Genomic DNA, 21,659 nt, shown 5'->3' with positions numbered 1-21,659 from the left:
CAAGGAAGGCACTTAGGAGGGCATGGATGGAACCTTACCTGAGTTTGGTCTGATATGTGGAGCCTGAGCAGGAACTAAGCCTTTGTTTCCCATGAAGACACTGCTCCTTGTTTGATATTCTTTTCTGAGAGCAGGGCCAATGGAGAGTCACAGTCAAGTCACATCTGGGAGGTTTGCAAGCTTGTCCGAAGGTAGAGTCACACATGGGTAAAGCCCTGGTCTAATCTTATAAACACATAACCTTCAAGACGAGCTGCTACAGAGATCCGTGCTCATCACATTCCCTCCTGGGCTGCCTGGAGAGCTCACCTGCCGATTTATCCCCTGCATTCCTGCCTCTTCTGCACAGCCATCTTAGGCCATCTAATGAACACGGCCCAAAGAACACAGTCAGGCCCATAAAGTATAGGATACAGTCTTGTTCAGAGTGACACCTGGCAGCAGTGTCAAGAGAAGCCCTCATTCAGCAGCCATGCAGAACACAAGTGATCTTTACAGGGCACTGCTATGGGGGCAACCGTGCAGAAGTGCTGGGTCTGGATCTCGGGTGGGGGAAGGACCCAGGCTTCAGACCAGTTGATAATCCCTGAATGCCTCTTCCAATACGCAGCCCACGAGAGGCTTCCTCTTGAATCACAGACCACTTGGCCTAGCTAGTCTCTCACTCTCTCCAAGGAAATACAAAGAATGAAAGAAAACTGATGAGCTAGTCCTAAGATTCTGCTTGCTTAAAAAAGTAAAGCCTCATTTGATACAGGAATTTTGCCATCATTTAACAAATGATCTGAAAGAGCAAACTCTCAGTTTTTGGTAAAAAGGGAAAGCTTCATCATCTGTCGACAGGACAAGAAATCACCCCTTTAAAGCTTTACCTAGTAGGAACAATAGGATGACTACCACAAGCCTGATTTTGAATAGTTTATTAAAGGAAAGGTGAAGCATCAGTTTCAAATTGTACAAAAGGAAAAAAACCTCATATTGCAAATGTACAATTTACAGAATTACTAGCAAAACCAATCAAGGAGACACTGAAAATACAAAAATTCGATTGACTTCAAACTGAACTGGAAACCCATTGGAGTCGATATTACGCCTTTTCTGTTGCACGGTAGTCCACAATTCTAAGTCAGCATCTGTTTGTTTTCCACGTGAAACTGTCAAGCCAAGGATCAATCTGTGCAGGTGCCAGGGCACTTCCCAGCCTGCTCCCTGGCCAGAACCACAGGCGGGCAGGGCTGGCGTGGTGGACAGTCCAATCATCCCCGCCCCTTCACTTCCAGTGAAACCCACATTTCTGGAGGAAAGCGAGACCCCAGCCCCAACTGGAGCCCAGGAATTGCTCAATTAGCAGATAAAACATTTTTGGTGACCAAGTTTTTTTCAGAACTGTACAAATGTTGAGAAAAGTTTGTTTTGTCTGTTTACTAAAAGGATGAATAAAATAATCCATTTTGCTTTCCCACATAGTCACTGAGTGCACAGATTTTTTTTTTTTTTAAATGCTTTTGTTTTTTGGTAAAAAGGGAAAGCCTCATCACTCTGTTGCAGCTACTGTACTTTAAAAACCAGCCCAGAAACAGCTGTAAATGGATTGGTTTGGAAGTTCTGAGGCTTACTTTAAAAATCAGAAAGGAAGAAAGTGGGCTTTTTAAAATAACAGTAGCAGCAAGTCATAAAAGTCTAAGCAGAATGTAACTCTAAACCATTAAAGGCTGTCCTGAAGATTCATAATTTCTTTCCCCCAAAGAATTATCCTTAATATGCACATTTAACACTGAAATGTTGCTGTATTTCAAGGTAAGCGTAAGACCTTCACCCTCTAAGCACAGACTTCTATGCAGCACATACGTCTATAATCGGTAAACTTAATTAATTCACAAAATTAGTGCATAAGGGTATTAAGTGCATGGGAAGTAGACACGGTTATGTTACACTTAAAATTATGTTTGAATGGCGAAGGAGTTCTTCATGATTATCTTTTTAAGAAAATGGAAGTCCATGTAACTTGAATTTGGCAGGGCATGAACTAAGTGGTAAAAACAGCAAACTGATAACTTGAGAACCGTTTTTGTTTTACTGAGAATACTTTATTTGCTGGTAGAAGTTGCTAAAAATGCACAGAACAAATACCAATAGAAAATGTACTGTATTTGAATCTCCCTAATCTATATAAAATGAATGGTGTACAGCATCTGTTGGAAAAATGGCTGCTTGGACATGTCTTATTTTATGCCCCCTTATAAATAAAAATAAACCTTTTTATTCAAGAGTATATAAAATCGGGGAATTCATATCCATGTCCACAGAGGGTATATGGTTTTTGGCAGAGATGCACTGTCAGAGTTTCATCTTAGCTTGTCAGTATTCTGCTCCTCCATATTTCTGTGTTCCACAAGGTCCAACCAAATCCAGTGAGCTCCAAAACACTCTTCGGCAATTAGGATGAGCTGCTTTACTCATAGGTTTAATAAAAATGGTTAGCTTTTAAAACATAAAAAGGCAAAATGTTAAAACGGTTTTTAAGTTGTACAACAGGAAAATAAAGTTAAAAATATTTTTTTTTACTCAATGCTGAGCTTTCATAAAACAGGTGTATTACAGTGTTTATCTTGACAGCTGTTTTAAAAATTTAAAATTTCTTCCTCCCTCCAGAAAAACACACCCATCTGTATTGGGATAAGTCCAATAATAGGACACAAATGATTTTTCAGGTCAGTCTTTCTGAGGTGACATTCACCAACATTCTCTTGGGTAATTTACATGCTCCTCTTCTGTCACTACAAAAAGGGATTGACCTCAATCATTTGATTAAAAAACAAATCAGATCACATCAAAAGTGTTTTTTTCCCCATACAAGCTATCACAGTATATAGGCCTCTAGCTCTAAATAATAGAGTTCCAGATTTGTAAATTTTCTTCAGACTTCAGAACATAGGCATTCCAAATCCCTAGAAAAAGTGAAACACAATTATTAAATTCATGCATAAACAAGACCCAGAAACCATAATAAAGAACAGTAATAATTTAACATTTACTGAATCGTCTTCTATGATAGCTGCAGAATCAAAGAAATCTGGCCTCAGCTCAGCTCTCTCTCGCCGATTTCTTGATGGGGGCTGGAAAGAGAAGCCAGATACTTAATTTTTTCCTGAGATACATTAAGACAATGAACTGTGATAATCAGCTAATATTTCTAATAGTATCATAAATATAAAGAACTGTTAAGGGTCAATTTGAAAGGAAAAGAATCTGGCTTTTACAGGAGCATACATTAAAGAAAAATGTAACAGTATTTGGCTTTTAATTATCACTTAGATAAATTATAAATCAGATAAAAATAAATTTCAAATTACAATAAATGTGTAAATGCATATAAATAATTTTTGGGCCTATAAACAAAGAACATACCTCTCAATCATGGAATAATTATAAGATTGATCAAACACTAGGTGACAAAACTTCACTAAATTCCCCAGAGCAGGTAGATGGACAGCTACTGATGGGTGGGTTGAGGGAGGGTTACAGATTGGATATGGTCTCATTTACATTTCTTACCAAACCTTTTCATTATGGAAAATTCAGAACATACAAAGCAGAACGCTATGGGGTAAATTACGTCCCCCCAAATTAATATGTTGAACTCCTAACCCCTAGACCACAGAATGTGACCATATGTGGAGACAGGGCATTTAAAGAGGTAAGTAAAAGGAGATCGTATGGGTGGGTTCTAATCCAATGTGATCCATGTTCTTATAAGAAGAGGAGACACGCACAGAGGAAAGATCAGGTGAAGACAAAGGGAGAAGATGGCCACCTACAAGTCAAGGAGAGAGGCCTCAGAATGAAATCAAACTTGCTGACACCTTGCTATTTGACGTCTAGCCTCCAGAACTGTGAGAAAATACATTTCTGTTGAAGCCACCCAGTCAATGGTATTTGTTATGGCAGTCTAGCAAATTAGTACATAGAGAGAGCAGTATGATGAACTCCCATACACCCATCACCCAGCTTAAACAATTTTCAAACATTTGGCCAATCTTGTTCCATTGAATTCCTGTTTTTTTCTTCTCCATGTCATTTCACGTATGACTACTTCAGTATGTATCTCTTAACAGATAAAAACTTTTAAAAAAACATAACTACCATGTATTACTATTTCTGACAAAGAAAATTTCTTAATATCACCTACACTTAGTCCATATTCAGATTTCCTTATTTTAAACATGTCTCTTCACATTGAACAAATAAGGTCCATATTCTGCATTTGGTTGCTATGTTGGAATGCAGTGTACACAGACTCCGATTTAAAGTACAAGAGGCCAGATGAACATGCTATACTGAAAGATCTAGTGTAAGCTGTTTTTCATGAAGGTAATAAGGAGCCAGTTCCTGTTATTGCCAGAATTGAAAATCTGACTGCTCTGAAAACAGGCTTGAAAAACATAAGCTCATCCAAATGCCCACAAGTGCTACAAGCGCTACACGGGCCCTGCCCACTGTTGGTCAATGTTACCTCCTCCTCCTCTTCCTCTCACGGGGTTCTGAAAACAAGAGCATCATCTTACACCAACACCTTCACATATTTTAACAGAAGAAAAATGTATTGAACTTCCTTACCAGGTCAATAACCATAGTATCTTCAAATTCTTCATTCATATCTTCTAACTGACTCCGGGACGACATCATTACATCTTCAAAGATGGGCTCAGCATCTTCCTCCATTAGACCCCGACTGATACAGAAAAAGCATAGTCAGAAAGCTGTTCAGACTGATAGAACCTGGAGTTCTGGCTCTTACACTGCGTCTTTTAACCAATGGAAGCACACCTTCCAATTACAACCAGTAGACTGCACAAATTATGATATTGAACTCTAAGGGAATTAAGAATCATTCATTTGGTTAACTCAAGATTTCATCTCAACTCATCAGAAGGAAGTATAATTTAAATGCAGTAACAATATTACTAGCTAGCTATGTATCAATTCCCACAGAACTCTTAAGTGATTGGTGCCATTATTATCCCAAATTTACAAATGAGGAACCAGAGGCACAGAGGTTTTAGAGCTTATCCAAGGCCACACGGCTGGCAAGTTGCACACTAGGATTTAAATGCTGAAAGCCTCAAGCACCCATGTCCTCCATTCCTATCCTACGCTGCATAGCATATCCTAAATTATGATTTTAACTCCTCTTCTAAGACCAAACATCACAGTCGTTACACAAAATGACCATCACACAGTGATCATGTTCTTGTGACACTTGATGTAACACTTACACGGCATGCCTTACTCCAGTTCTCACTTTCATGTAGTTCATTCCTGTTCTGTCCTTCCGATTTAAGTCTTCTAATTTCGGCTGGCCTAACCAAGAGATCTGCATCTGAGGACTAAGAGAGGGTACTATTATTCATTTTGTGGCAGCAGATGAGGAATTTAGGTCATCAGTCCCATGCTAAAACAGCCATAGTTGGTTGGCCTAATCCCCATGTAAGGGGAGTTAGCTGGATTTATTCCAGGGTCAAGGTTGAGATCATTATCAAAGGACCTGTCTTTGCAGAAATGGCAGTAAACTGGAGATCCCTAAGTCTCCAAGAGAAGCTGGCTGTGGAGGCTAGTTGTTAGGTGTGAAGGCAATCAGAATATGTCACCCCAAAATACGCTTCTTTGAGATAAAAACTGTTTTGAGCTGAAGGCAATTAAGAAGTAGTAAAACACAGAAAAAGTTCCCCCCTTTCTGCCTAAAGGCAGGAAATAAATTCTCCTTTTACTGGAGACAGACTCTTATCAGCCCAGAGATGGCAGCAGAGGAACGTGCAAACAAATCCTGTTAAACGAATGCTTATCTTCCTAGTTAAGATGAGGACTACCTAGCCCTAGTTGGACTACCCCAGTCCAAACTCGTTTGTCTTGTCATTTCTTCACAATTTTCTTTGTCTAAAGGGCTTAAAAGCTTCCTGCTCTGGTCACTTCTTTAGGTCTTCATTCTCTTGTGAAGGCTCCCATGTACATGTAAAAATTTAATAAAATTTGTATGCTTTTCTCCTGTTAATCTGTCTTTGTCAGTTAAATCTTTAGACCCAGCCAGGGGCCCTAAGAAGGTTGAGGAAAACTTTTTCCTCCCCAACAGGTGCTTAAATTATCAGCTTCTTTCCCCAAATCCCTGCTAAACAAGAGCGCTTCTCACACTTCTGTATCCAGCTGCTGCCCTACTTACAAGTGTTCCTAGCTGCACACTCAGTCCCCGAAGGGACAGGAATGATGCTGGCTTCGTTGCTCAGAGCTCTCCAGAGCTGAACAAGGGAGAGGGTAGATCACATTTTTTCTCAGTCCTTCTGAGGAAGTTTGGACTCAGGTACATGCTGAGCCAAATCACCTGTACTCTATCCTTACTGGCACGTGGACACTTGCATAAAATCAACATGACTCTTGGGATGGAAACTTGAACGATTTTTGGTAGCTAAAATCTGCCGCATAAAGTTCTCTCGAAGCAGCTGTCTTTATATCATGTTAGGCTGCCACCTTGATTCAACCTATAAATCTGTAGCAGGAAAAAGACGACAGACCACAGCCAGGAGGGACTGACATGGTAAGGTCAGGGAAGCAAGGCTCCAATACGGAGGATACCCCCCCTCCCCCAGTAGGAAATGGATTGGGAGTGCTGGTCATAAGGCAAACTACCCTCTAAGATGGCCCAGTTATGCAGTGGCTGACAAAGATGATCCTTTCAGCTTTGAAGAAGGCAGATCCTCAGAGCAAAGATTCCTTATGAAAACCCAGGATCTGAATTCTTGTAACACTGCCCCTTTCTATTTTCAACCTGCTAAATTTGTTGAGTTCTAGTGAGAATTCTCTCTTATCCATCAGAGTAATTCACAGCATTACTCTAATATGAACAGAAACACAAGTGAGGAGCTTACAGACTTTCAAAGTTGAATGGAAAATAACAAAGAAAAAGTTAAGGTTTTCAAAGCAAAAGTCATGCCATCACCCTGCCTTTTCCAAGATTTTCAGAGCCGTGGTACTAGAAAACAGTTTAATCGCTAGTGCAGTAAAAAAAAAGGTAAGAGCTTGATTATCCTACAGAAAGGACCGCTATTCTCAGAATTTATCACTGCTATAATAACGATTCTTAATCTATGAACAGTTCAAGTTTAAAATATAAACCAAGACCTATTAATTAAATGGCTGATAAAAGTAATAGTCTATTTGGTGTTCAGACTAGGAACAACCTTAGCAGAGACTCTTCTAGGCTCTCTCGCCAAGGAAGTAAACCTGCATGTGTTCTTGGCAAATCTCTGAGAAGAAACAGACCTGCCCAATGAATCTGCAAACTCCAAATGAAATCAGCACTTAGTAAGACACCATGCATCTATAGGTCTCTAGACTTTGAGGAACTGAGATCCACAAGTGTTTGCAGACTTATTATACATCTTCTAATATAAGTTATTTAAACTCTGGTTTTGTTTTCTCATTAACTGAGAAAACAATACGCTCAGATGAAATAATTTTTCTTACTTTAACAGTTGCAGGTTTTATGCCAAGAAAACAATTTTTTTACTACTTACTTGTGTAAAAAGTCAGGTTCAGAACCATGTTCAGACTCAGGCTCCTGAATCTGCTCTCCCATGGGCCGGCTATTCTCTCGCAGAACAGTGGAAGTGAGCTGTGGTGCCGGCAGGGGGCCAGGAGTCTGCATCATGGTGTCAGTCCTGTTCAGCCACGTATTATCCAGACTTTCATCTGTAAAATTCCAGTTAATGAGTGTCACAGAGTGTCATGGGTGGAATGAACTCTGGTAGAAGTTATAGCATAGATTTAAAGAGCATGGCTCTGGAGTAGACTGCCTAGGTTTGAATTCCAGTTACACCACTCACTTGTGTGACTTTGTATAAGCTATTAAATTTCCAAAATTCAGTCTGCTCATATACAAAAGGGGATATTGGTAACTGACCTCATTGAGTTGTAAGGCTTAAATAAGGTAATGTATGTAAACATCAAATGTTAGCTATCCTACATTATCATCTCTTCCAAGTCCCTCCATCCCTACAGAAGGGGAAGAATGTGGCCAGCCAGAGAGACCCCTCTAACCTTCCTTTTGCTCAAGCAATAAAAGGCCTATTTACTGGGTCTTAGAGGGGCCCCAGGCGACAGCACTTAAAATCTGGCTGGCCTTTACTGAGAAATCAGCAAATCCTGTTACGCAATTAGGCACTGGTCACCAGAGAAGTAACTCTTTGGCCAGGTTATACTTGCGGGGCTGGATTGAGGGACTCACTGATTTCATGCCTCTAACTTCTACCTCTTTAGAGAAGTCTTCTCTGATCACCCCACTCAGCCCCCACTTACCATTCTTTTTTAGCTTCCAGAGGAAACAAAATCATTCTCGCTCACTTAGGGCTCAATTATACACTGTCCTGCATTGGCAGGTGATCTGTCATGTGTATACGTTATCTCTGTAATTAGATTTAAGTTTCTTCAAGAGACCAGGCACTATTTTTTCCTTCTTCTAAAGATCATTTATAAAGATTTGAACAGATTAAATTACTATTTATAGCATTATTTGCATATCTAAATCCTGATAAAATGCTACATGAAGTTCTACCTACAAAATTCTAAATTATAGTTGACCTTTGAACAATACGGTTTGAAGAGCATGGGTCCACTTAAACGCAGATTTTTAAAAATAAGTATGTACTCCAGTACTACACGATCCACAGTTGGCTGAATCCACGGATACAGAATCAAGTACATGGACTGTAAAGTTAGATACGGATTTTCAACTCCATAGGTGGCTGGTGCCCCTAATGCTCCCCCTCACCCCACTGTTCTAGGTCAACTGCATTTTCTTGATGTGGGAAGACTTAAAAAATAGTATTACTGCTATGTGTTTCCTTCTGAAGAATTTTAATCACAAAATGTAGTATGAATCCCATTGTTTTTCCTCCCCCAATAAGTCTCAGAGACATGTGCATGTGAGGCTCCTCCTTTGCCATCAAGCATTCTCTCTCTCTCAGTGTATTCTCCAGTTTCTAAAATTTTGTCAGACACATGTATGTTCTGGATAGGCTTTTCTGTTCCTGGAAATACCTACCTATTGTCTGGTTAAGGTCATTCCACTGATCTGAAGCTCACTACTGAATCTCTTCAGCAAAGATATGTTACATCTTCTTTTCTTCATACCACTTTTCATTCAACATTTAATTCAAAACTTTTATTCTCTGCTGCACTTAAAATTTTATGATCATAGGAATGGTCTTATTTAGGTTCTTAACCTGGTAAACCATCTTTCAGCTTTCTACTACATGTCATCCTTTCCAGAAAAATTTTCCCCGATTCATTACGAGTTTGGTCACTCCCTGTATGTTTCCAAAGAACGTTTTTGGCCCATCAGAGCACTCACCACGCTGAACTGAAATTGCCTGCTTCTCTGTCTCCCTTTCTTCACTGGGAATTAATACCCAATCTCCAGCATCTAGTACAGTTCTTAGGAAGGTGCTTGGTAAAAGAGTAACTTCAGGAAGAACTCACTCTTCTTGAAGAGATCCTCCTAACCCTCAAGATTCCTCAATGAAAACACTTCTTGCAAAGCTCTCTCATCTTCATTCCAAACAGATGAAACTCTGTTGCTTAAGGGTTCTGGACATGTAACTTACCTTAGTTACTTGGTAAATTTGAAACTGATACGGAGCAAGTTTTCTTTTTTGCAATTTAATGATTACCAAATTAGGTTATCTGGTCCATATATGCTTCTCCGTCCTGAGGACGATAATACTAACTGCTCCATTAATGTATAGATACATGGTTACCTAAATTCTCTAAGCCTTTGGTTTCTTCTGTGTAAAACCTGGATAATACTGTTGAACTCAGAATTGATTTATAAAACATCTAAACAGCATTTATTATGTGCCAGGGACTGACCTAAGTGCTTTACAAATATTAGTCAAATAAATGATTAAGTGATGTAATGCACGTAAAACACATTCTTGGTATAGCAAGGATTTGATGAACTCTGGCTAAGATGACCATTACATCTAAGAAAAGCTGTGAGCAGAAAAAAAATACAGATAGAGGAATAGATGTGGGGTGCCCTGATAAAAAGGCTGCTCTAGAAGACAATTCCGAAAGGAAATGACTGGCATCATTCTTTAGAGAACAGTTCAGGATCTTATACTATAACGACAGGGTTCTGTATTTTCATTTTCTGGGCCAAAAAGATTTTAAGCCCCAAAACTGAAACTTGAAAGGTAATCTTAAACTTTACCATCAAGTCTGTAAATATTTTCAAATCTTTTATTCTCTTCAAAATATACATTCAGCCTAATCTACTGACTGATGCAAGAAAAGGGGCATTACTATATGATGACAACAGCAGCTAACATTTATCAAATGCTGCCTATGTGCCAAGCACTGTGCTAAGTAATCACTGTGTGTGCGCTAAGTTTTTTTGGGGAAGTATCTAATTTAATATTCACAATAGCTAACAGGACAGATACTCAGATCATCCTTCATCTGATCAGTGATTGAGGCTTAGAGAGGTTCAGTAACATGCTCAAAGGTTACACAGCTGAAAAACGAGAAAGCCAGGTCTGAATTCTAGAACTCTGAATTTAAGAGTTTGTGCTCTTCATCAATAGTTAATACTGCCTCCCCAATGATGAAAGAAACATTAGACTTAAATTCTAATTAATTTTGCTGCAGATCTCAGCAAAGTCTTTGATGAGTCACTATTTTTTAGCAGCAGAGGTAAACAGAAGGTTGTGAACAGGGGCAACAGAGCGTGATGCAGATCACTGTCCTCTCTTGCTTTGGAGAGATTCTATTAGGAGAAGCATGGAGATGGAGCAAGATTATTTGGGGAAATAAGCATTTTTACTTTGAGTTTTCTTAGTTTAAGACTAATGCTTTGTTTAATAAAGCAATCTTTAGTCTTTTTGGATATAGGAATATCTATTATTGATCGCATTTTCATGACAGTTCAACTCCCTGTTCCCCATAGCCTATGAGGGTTAAAAAACCAGATCTGGCCATCACTAATTTAATATACAAAAATAAATTATCCAACCAAGTGGTGGAAATGGAAAGTTGTTCTGGTATATTCATTGTGCTGCAGAGTTCCATCCTCAATTTACCAAAATCTCTCCTATATTAGGATGCATTTTGATAGAATAACATTATGACTGTCTTATTTTAAATTTTAACGTATTAGAGATCTATGGTAAGGGGATCAGTTTTATAAACCTTCCTGTCTCCTCTTTTTCTCTGTGCCTATCTTCCTCTGTGTTCAATGCTTTTTCAAGCTCTTTTTCCTTGACCCGCTTCTGTCCAGTTTTGTCTGTTACAACCTTTGTGGCTGAACCTCTCAGTGTATATGAAACATACAAGGAAATAATGTGCTTAACAGTATTATCTTGCTTCAACGGATTATTTACCACTTTATTTTTCTTGATACTATCAGGCACACTATTTGCCTCATAGTATAAAGGCACACTTACCTTCTACTCGTTTTTTGTGAAGTGGAGGTCGTCCTTTCTTATTCCTTACTGAGGAGGTTTTGCTGCTGCTACTTCCACTGTTCACGGACATTCTATCATCTTCACCTCCAGTGACTAATGAATTTCTATAGGAGATGAGTGGAAGCCATACATCCTCCCTCCTTTCCATCATCTGTTCCGTTAGGAATTTTTCTAGGTATGAGTGACTAGAAACACAAAAGCAGCAGTCATTTTTATGGAAGCAGTTCATGCATCACTTATTTAATTTTTTTTTCATAACCTGAGGCTCGCTCTCTCTCTGAAGGTTCTGAAGAATCCTTAAGGACACACATTAAACTATTAACAGTGGTTACCTTTAGAAAGAGAGGGATTGAGAATTTAAGGTTTTGCTTCACAAATTCCTGGAATACTTTTTTTTTTTTTTTTTTTTTTGTGGTACACGGGCCGCTTACTGTTGTGGCCTCTCCCGCTGCGGAGCACAGGCTCCAGACGCGCAGGCTCAGTGGCCATGGCTCACGGGCCCAGCCGCTCCGCGGCATGTGGGATCCTCCCGGACCGGGGCACGAACCCGTGTCCTCTGCATCGGCAGGCGAACTCCCAACCACTGCGCCACCAGGGAAGCCCCTCAGGAATACTTTTAAACAAGCAAATGTATTACTAAGGGTGTATGTGTATTTCTTCCTTTACTCCTTTCTTTGTTTTTAAATACCAATGTTTAAAAAAAAAATCAGAAGTCTGGCTCAAAAAGGTTATTGACTTTTCTTTTAAAGTGTTCAAACCAGGGCAGGATTTCTAGAATGGTGGCGTGAGGAGCTTGGCATACCCTCTCCCCAGCAAAACAACCTGTTTGGTGTTGGTTGTTGATAGTGGGGGAGGCTATGCACATGTAGAGGCAGGGGGTCTATGGGATGGCAACTCTCTGTACCTTCTCCTCATGTTTGCTATGAACCTAAAACTGCTCTAAAAAATTAAAGTTAAAATAAATAACATAAATAAATTAAATCACATGTTTTCCTGTTAGTCTGGAAGACTGTACATGGCCCAAGACTGCCCTTCTCAGGAGCAATCAGTGAGGGACCTTCTAAGCTGCCGGTCCCCTGGCTGACCATGGGGCAAAGTAAACACCCTGAACTGTGATAGCAGCTTTCAAAAGCCACACCCACATCCAACAGTAAAAATCTAACTTGCTAAGGAGGTTTAAGCACAACCTTTGATTAATAAGGGGCTGACACAGGCTAAATAATAAAAAAACAAGGGAAAAAAAGATCTGAGTAGGGACAGCAGAGGCTGCATACTGCAAGAGAACAGACCTCACAGAGTTTGTTACTCCAAATAAATGACCAAGCAATCAACAACATCTATCTCTAGGAGGATAAAGAATGAATATCAAGAGTAGCTAAATTATTATTTTACAATGTATCACATATGCAATATATTATCTAAAATGGTCAGTTTGCAACAAAAAATTATGAGACAAAGAAACAGGGAAATGTAATCCATATGTAGGAAAAAAACCCCAAGCAATAGAAACTTGGCCCACAACTGCAAAGCAATTATTATACATATGTTCAAAGAACTAAAGAAAACCATGTCTAAAGAATTAAAAGTATAATAACACTATCTCTCATTAAATAGAGAACATGAATATGAAGATAGAAATATAAAAAAAAGAATCAAATGGAAATTCTGCAGTACAACAATGGAAATTAAAAAGTCACTAAAGGTGCTCAACAGATCTGAGCGGGCAGAAGAGAAATCAGTAATCTTGAACACATATCAATAGAGATTATGTAATCTGAAGAGCAGAGAGAAAAAAAAAATGAAGAAAAATGAACAGTGCCTGAGAGAAATGTGGGATTCATTAAGTACACTGACATGTATAATGGGAGTACCAGGAGAAGAAAGGTGTAGAAATAAATTTGAAGAAATATGGCTAATCACTTCCAAATTTGATGAAAAACATGAATCTACACATTTTCAAAGCTCAACAAAGTCCAAGCAGGATAGCTGCAAAGAGATCCACAACCAGATGTATCGCAGTGAAAATGATGAATGCCAAAGATTAAAAAATCTTGAAAAGTATCAATAGTAAGAGAAAAGTAACTCATTACACACAAGGGAACTCCCAGTAAGTTTAAAAGCTGACTTCTCATCAGACACAGTAAAGGCCAGAAGGAAGCAGGATAACATAGTCAATGTGCTGAAAGTAAAACGCTATCAACCCAAAATCTTCTATCTAGAAAACTGTATTTCAAAGCTAAAGATGAAATAAAAACACTCTCAGGTGAACAAAAGCTTAGAGAATTTGTTGCTGGCTTACTTGCTTTACAAGAAATACTAAAGGAAGTTCTTCAGGCTAAAAACAAATCAGAGAGTAATCTGAATTTACAGGAAAAAACAGAGTGCTGAAGGTAATTACCAGGTAGTCATAAAGGACAATATAATTGCATATATACTTATCTTTTGTCCTTTTCACTGATTTTAAAAAGCAATTGTATAAAACTATGCATTGCTCTGTCACTGGAACAATAACATAGAAATGTGTATTTGACAATGTACACAAAAAAAGTGTGTGACAGCAAAGATGTATTAGAGTAAGGAAATGATAGCAGATGGTATTTCATACCCACAACTATGAAAATAACTAAAAAATATAATTAAAGATCTCTGAAGGAATTAAAATGTTACACTAGAAAATAGCCATTTAATATAAAAGAAGGCAATAAAAGAGGGAAAAACAAAGGCACAGACATATAAAAAATAGAAATTATTATGGCAGAGATTGTTTCAAAAGAAAAAACATGATCTAACTACAGGCATGCCTCACTTTATTGTGCTTTGCTTTACTGTGCTTTGCAGATACTACATTTTATACAAATTGAAGGTTTGCAGTAACTCTGCATTGTCAAGATGATGGTTAGCATTTTTAAGCAATAAAGTATTTTTTAATTAAGGTATGGACACTGTTTCTAAGACATCATGCCATTGCACACTTAACAGACTACAGTGGAGTGTAAATATAACTTTTCTATGCACTGAGACACCAAAAAATTCGGTGACTTGCTTTACCTATTACAATATTTACTTTCTTGTGGTGGTCTGGAAGTGAACCTGCAATATCTCTGAGGTATGCCTGTATATGCTGTCTACAAGAAACACACTTTAGATTCAAAGGCAAAAAGACAGAAAGTGAAAGGATGGAAAGAAAGCTATACCATGCAAATAGTAACTAAAATAGAGCTGGAGTGGTTACACTAGTATCAGACAAAATAGACTTTAAGAGAAAAATTACTAGGGACAGAGGAGAACATTTTATAGTGATAAGTAAGAGTCAATCCACCAGGAAGACATAACAATTATAAACATATATACAACTAACAACAGAGCCCCAAAATACACATGAAGCGAAAACTGAGAACTGAAAGGAGAAATAACAATTCAGTAAAAATAGTTAGAGACTTTAATACCCCACTTACAGTAATGGATAGAACAAATGAACAAAAGAAAATAGAAGACTTGAACAGCATCCTAAAGAAAACTATAAGCGAAATGGACCTTCAATCTTCTTGAAACCAGTCAAAAACAAAATAAAACTAAAATATAATTAATATAAAAGGAAAGAAGAAAGTGTTCCACAATAGTTAAGCCAGTGTTCATAGATCTTTGAATTAGAGAATAAGAAATCATTTCCACTTGCAAATTCTAGGGTACTGAAAGGTAAACAATCAAAGAAAAACTATACAAAAGTTTGAAAGAAAATTATAGTCCCCTAAAATAGGGGTCCCCAACCCCCAGAGTCTGTTAGGAACCAGGCCGCACAGCAGGAGGTGCGCGGCGGGTGAGCAAGCAAAGCTTCATCTGCCGCTCCCCATAGCTCACATCACCACCTGAACCATTCCCCACCCCCACCCCCCATCCATAGAAAAACTGTCTTCCACGAAACTGGTCCCTGGTGCCAAAAAGGTTGGGGACCGCTGCCCTAAAACAACCTATCAGAGCCTAAGTTACCAAGAGTAATTATATCTAGATGATTTTTCTCAAAAATTAAACATTTAAAATTATAATGGTGTCATGATAAAAGCCACTTGTCCTGCAACATGCAACTTACACAGTCTTTTTGTCTTGTCGAAGAAGTTTAGATGAAAATTCACTTAGTACTTCTAGGAAAGCCAGATTAGGAGGCGGATATTCTTGTCCTTTCTGATTTTGGTATTTAAAGGCAAATTCTATGCCATCCCTGAAATAAAAGAAAATATTGTCTTATTCTTCCAAATAGCTAGTATAGTTCTTCAATGGGCTAGAATTTCAAAAATAGTTGGGAAGGCAGCAAAATCATCACTGAAGGTAGTAAAATCTGACAAATTCAAATGGTAAAATAATGTTAATTTGTATGACACAGTTGCATAATAATATTTAATCTTATTATTTACAGTGGAAAACAACTTATATTGTGAACATGTATTTCACAACTTATATTGGGAAAAATAATAAGAAATAGCTAAACACCCACAAAGCTAAATTCCTGTGTAGCATTTAGAGATAACAGAATACCCTGGAAAGATACTGAGATTGTTAGAAAATTTGGTTCTTAGAGCTGGTCATGGTACCAAGCAGGTGTCTGAGTTTTTGTAAGATACTTAAAATTTTTTGTCATTCAGTTTTCCATTATGAAATGAGGTTTCCATTATGAAATGAAGTTGCACAGTGCTTTTAAACAGATGTCTCCCACAACACTTTCTCACCAATAGACCAGATAAGAACATCCTGTTAAACTTTCCTTTCTATACTTTATAAGATGAAAAAATGTGTGAAGTAAGTAACTATTTTTCAAATTAAAAATACCCTCCTGGTTGAGAATCACTAGATTAGACAACCTCTAAAGTTCTCATAACTTGAAAATTCTAAAATTTGTCACTTTAAAAATTGGTCATATAATAGTTGTTTCTGGTAAATACCAGTAAACCAGACTGTATATAACAGAGTGTTTATTTAGCTCACTCACTTGTGAAGCGTGGCAACTGCTTCTCGTGTCTTGATCTGGTCCAATCCGAATGTAAGGGCAAAGCGACGTGCCAATTCTTTAATGCCACTTACATGGGCAGATGTCCTATCTAGGTTGGGACCTTGCTCTTGAACAAGTTCATTAAACAACTGGTAGAAAGAAAAAAAAAAAGAGGAAAAAACCTATAGTTAAGAAATATTTATTTATTGTTAGAATAAGTAATATAATTTAAAAATATTTAAAAGCCATATGGTAAAACACATATTTCCCTCCTTGTACTAACAGTAGCCACACTGTTCCTGTTCTCCAAGTCATCTACTATTTCTTGAGCTCATTTTCATGCTAGTTGTGTGATTAAATGCAAACCGAATTTCTTTTTTACCAAAAAGGAACACATTTTGGGTTGGGAAAAGGAAATATGTTTACAAAAATATACTACATATTCATAAACATCTATGTATTCTTTTTGTTGTTTTCACAGGAATGGTAATATATGAAATACAGGATTCAGAACTTTGTTTTTTGAAAAGAACATTATGTAAAAGAAGACCATTAAGATATAGGGGGTGATTTTTCCCACCCAATAAAACAAAATATACAAAAAAGTTCTTAAACTGAGTGAAGAGGTTTTATAATTACATAGACATTACATATATTGTATCAAAATAACAGAAACAAAACTCTGGAGTACTAAAGAATATAAAAGCAATCATCATTCTGTCATCAAAGTCAGACACTTAGATTATCTGCCTTCCCTTCTATTATGAAAGACGGATAACCCAAGCTTTCATCTAAAGCCACTCCCTGCTTATGTACTGAATCTCCCTGTCCTTTACCTACTTAGTGGTTTGGTTCTGAGCTACTGCTTTCTCCTGAATCCATTAACTACTCCCTCTCTGTTAGATGCATGCACCTTAAAAATCAAGCAAACAACCTTACCTTCTTAATTCCATCTCCTCTGCCAGTTACCAACACGTTTTTCTCATTCTCTTTACACAAAGATCCTGAGTATTGTTTACATTTGTTTTCTTCCTCATCTCCCAATCTCTCAATACACTTTAATCACACCATTTCACTGAAATAGCTCTTATCTTCTATTAATTATGTTGTCTACCATTTTAGGTTTCTTTAGCAATAGACCAGCTTAAACTACTTACTCTGCCATGACTAGAAACAGCAGTTCTTCCAGAGATTTTCAAATTTATACATAGATAATTGTTAATAAATTCTTAAACTTTAAAATGTTTTCACAGATAATTGTACACAATAGCCTTAAACTTTAAAATTTACATTTAAAATAAATTACAAAGAATATATTTCACTGTACGAATATCAAAGTAAAAGTTCTCTTTTCTCTTTCCCATTATATATCATTCTTCTCTCCAAAGATAATCAAGGTTAAAGTCTGAAATGTGACTAATTTAGACACATTAATATATAAAGTGACTAATTTAGACACATTAATATATTACATATATAAAGTTAACTTTTACATAAATGGTACTGTACGATATATTTTATCCTGAAACTTGCTATTTGTCACTTAATATTTTGTCTTAAAAATCGTTTAGCTACTTCAGAGTATCAGTTTATTTAACCATTCCTCTGTTGATGGACATTTAGACTATTTCCAATTTTGCAATATTACACAGATTGTTGCAGTACAACATTTTTCACATATACGTTTTTGTGCACACCTGCATGTATCTATGTAGATACCTAAGTAGCAAAAGTACTGGTTTAAAAGGAATGTATACCTTAAATTTTGAAATATACTGCAAAATTATATTCCAAGAAGGTAAGAGCAATTGCTTTCACAAGGGACCTTTTCTTGCCACATCTTTAGCGATCACTGGTATTATCTATCATTTTAATTCATGCCAGTCTATTTGGCAGTGATAACTGTCTCCTTGTTTCAATCTGTATTATATTAATTATTAATTAAGTTATGCCTCTTTTCATGTGTTTACTGCTTTTTAAATTTTCCTCTTCTGAAAAATGGCTTTTCATTTGCTCACTTTTCTACGGGATTTATTTACCTTTGTTACTGATTTGTAGGATTTGCTATGTATCACTAAAAATATTTTCCCACAATCTGTCACTGTTTTTTAAATTTTGTTCAGAGTGCTGGCTGATGTATAAATCTGTGTAAGTATATATATATAATCAATTTTTTACATTGTGGCTTCTTTCCTTGAGGACTTCCCTACTCCAGGACATAAAAATATCCTTTTATTTTCTTATAAACTTTTAATTTTTAACATTTATATGTAATCCACCTAGTAGTTATTTTGGGTGCATGTTATGTAGGGCTATCACCTATTGAATAGGCCCGATCCTTTCCCCACTGACCTTTATCATAGGCTAAATATATACATACATACCTGCAGCCATCCCCAACTCTCCCATCTCTATGTTAATACTAGGCATTTACTAGAAATCTTATTTAGGCAATACATGTGACGTATTTTCTTCTTTGGATACTATTGTTGCCCCTTCCCTTATTAAATACTTTAAAAATGTATTTTTAAATTTTTTCTTTAAAAATGATTACTTTTAAAATATCCAATTTGGCATTTCATCTGGTCTAAGAATAGATCACCTTAGGATTTCATCTATTTGAAATGTGAACTATAGGACTGTCTTCCTAAAGAAAATACACATAACACATCTTTGTACCAGAAAGTATCCATAGTAATGTATTAATGCAATGACCTAATTTAAATGAGGTAAGATACCTAGCACATAATAATAAGCACATGGAAGTGCTCAATAATATTAATTTTACTCTTCATCTCTTTCCCTTCAAATTTCTTACCTGCTGTAAACTGAGAATGAGGGTCTTGGCACACTGAATCTTATCAATCTGCCTGGTTTTACTCAGTGTTTCCTTAATAATATCACCATAGTCATTGTAATACTGTGAGAAAAAGAAAAAAATATAGTTTTAAAACTGTTGCTATTTAATGAGATAAATAGGCTGATGAAAGAAATGGAAAGGTGAGTACAGAGGTGTTTAATTTTTCATCTTAAAAACCTAATGAGAGTTAAAATATATTGTCTAAAGTTAAAGGAATACACATTTGATATTTAAAATTATGAAATAACTAATAATAATTAAACTAAAAAATTGGTAATTCCAAGAGGAGAAGAAGTGATATAGGTGAGCAAAACTCCTCATTCTTTACAACATGGATTCAATAGATTTAAAAGGTGACAAATCAAGAAACAGAACTCTGACAGAAACATCTTAAAGAGCTAAAATCAAAACAGTTAAAATTGCTTGCTTACTTCTGGGGAGTAGGCCTAAATAAGGGGAAGGGCAGATTACAGTAACAGATTTAAGTTTTCACTGAATACTTCTGTGCACTCATTATCCCCCATAACATGTCTATATTTTACCATTATAAAAAATAAAAACACTGATTTCTTCAACAGTGATTAAGAAAAATTCAACTAATTTCTTTATAATTCAACTTTTGGATACAGGATTTAAAGAGTTTTCCTTGTGAGTAAATAATTAGGAAAAACTTTGAGACCATTAAATCTGGATGTTACTTCCAAGCTAGAGCATAAAACCTATAACCTATGTAAAGAAGTGAGTATATTAGCTTGACAACTGGATTTTTATAATCTTTAAGAAGATGGGTATACTTCCATTATGTGAAGTGCAAAAAAAAAGGGTAAATGTCTCGGAAGAATCATCCTTTCAGTGCAATTAAAAATTATCTCAATGCAGATAAAAAGAGAAAGATATATGAGAACACTAAAGTGGTTCGACAGGTAGATCAACAATAAATTCAGATTTTTAATGATCACATAGAGAAATGAGGCAAAAAGCCAAATAGACAAGGATGTATAATAAAGAATAGCAAACAACTATTAAAATATTCACAAAAAGATTAAAGCCTAGAAAGAACAGAGGAGTGTAAAAATTGCTAAGGATGATAAAGCTTATTTCTTGAAACCAAGACAGTATTGCTAAGGGATGACAAGGAAAACCATATTAAGCTCATATTCATCTAACCAAACCCCGTTTCGACATTACTTTTGGAAGCCTTGTCTGGTTGCTCACTTAAGTCTCTATTTGTGCTTGCTTTGTAATTTATACATCTATCTCTACAGTAATCATGATGAGGCTTTATGGTTTAGTGGAAAGAGCTAAGCTTTGAAGCTAGGCAAACCTAAAATCGAGTGCCAGTTTTTGCTACTTTAATAGTTGTGTGGGGACTTCCCTGGTGGTCCAGTGGTTAAAATTGGTCTTGCAATGCAAGGGACACCAGTTCGATCCCTGGTCAGGGAACTAAGATCCCACATGCCGCAGGACAACTAAGCCCGCGCACTGCAACTACTGAGCCCACGCGCCACAACTAGAGAGCCTGTGTGCCGCAACTGCAGAGCCCATGCACTCTGGAGCCCTTGCACCGCAACCACTGAGCCAGTGCACTCTGGAGCCCGCGTGGCACAACTAGAGAGAAGCCTGCACACTGCAATGAAGAACCCGCACACTGCAATGAAGAACCCTCGCGCTGCAACGAAAGATGCTGCATGCTGCAACTAAGACCCGATGCAGTCTGTAAGCAAGTAAGTAAGTAAATAAATAATAAAAAAAGGTTGTGTGGATCTTCGAAAGTTATTTAACCTCTCTGAGCCTTAATTCCCTTATCTGTAAATGATGATATTATTTCCTAACTCACAGAGTTACTGTAATCAACAAAGATAATATAAAAGCTTTAGAACAGTGTCTCAAATATAAATGGCATAGAACACAGGCAGCTATTCATTATTAGCATGTTATATTATGTTTACATCTCAGTTTCTCTGTTAATCTGTAACCTCCTTAGTGCAGAAATCATGTCTTATTTAAATCCCTGGCTACTAACACAGTGCTCATCACACTGCAGTTGTTTAGCAAAATATGATGACTTAGTTACTATGTCATAACTAGAATTGGACATAAACATGTGAATCAATGGAATACACAATATTCTGAACATGGGCAAAATAAAATACTGTGTCTGACATAAGAACAAGGCCAAAATACATAAACTGAGAAGTGTGCCTCTTAGGCTATATCAAAGATTTTTGAGCACTGCTTTTTTTGTGGTTCAGAAACAAAATGTAGCTTCTGGAAAGGAGAGCAGCCAGGAAGGCAACTACCTATC

General features: G+C 37.0%; 1 protein-coding gene across 2 annotated transcripts in view; it reads right to left on the bottom strand.

Annotated features, from left to right (window-relative positions):
• Positions 1-702: 702 nt before the first annotated feature.
• Positions 703-21,659, bottom strand: part of STAG1 (STAG1 cohesin complex component) — a gene marked incomplete at its 3' end in the record, with an annotated part of 425,107 nt that continues 404,150 nt past the window's right edge. The window contains exons 26-34 of one of the 2 annotated variants that reach the window (XM_082840023.1): positions 19,313-19,414; positions 16,495-16,643; positions 15,601-15,729; positions 11,493-11,698; positions 7,566-7,740; positions 5,277-5,387; positions 4,618-4,732; positions 3,036-3,116; positions 703-2,948 (exon numbers count right to left, since the gene is read on the bottom strand). In XM_082840023.1, the coding sequence (XP_082696149.1) occupies positions 2,925-2,948; positions 3,036-3,116; positions 4,618-4,732; positions 5,277-5,387; positions 7,566-7,740; positions 11,493-11,698; positions 15,601-15,729; positions 16,495-16,643; positions 19,313-19,414 (1,092 nt within the window). Of the gene's footprint in view, positions 3,117-4,617; positions 4,733-5,276; positions 5,388-7,565; positions 7,741-11,492; positions 11,699-15,600; positions 15,730-16,494; positions 16,644-19,312; positions 19,415-21,659 lie in introns of both variants that reach the window. The other variant, XM_082840022.1, reaches the window with a different exon arrangement.

Source organism: Leucopleurus acutus (assembly GCF_964270905.1).
Source record: "Leucopleurus acutus genome assembly, chromosome: 5".
NCBI lineage: Eukaryota > Metazoa > Chordata > Mammalia > Artiodactyla > Delphinidae > Leucopleurus > Leucopleurus acutus.
Note: the sequence above shows the minus strand (reverse complement) of the source record. Positions and strands in the feature narration are given on the sequence as shown.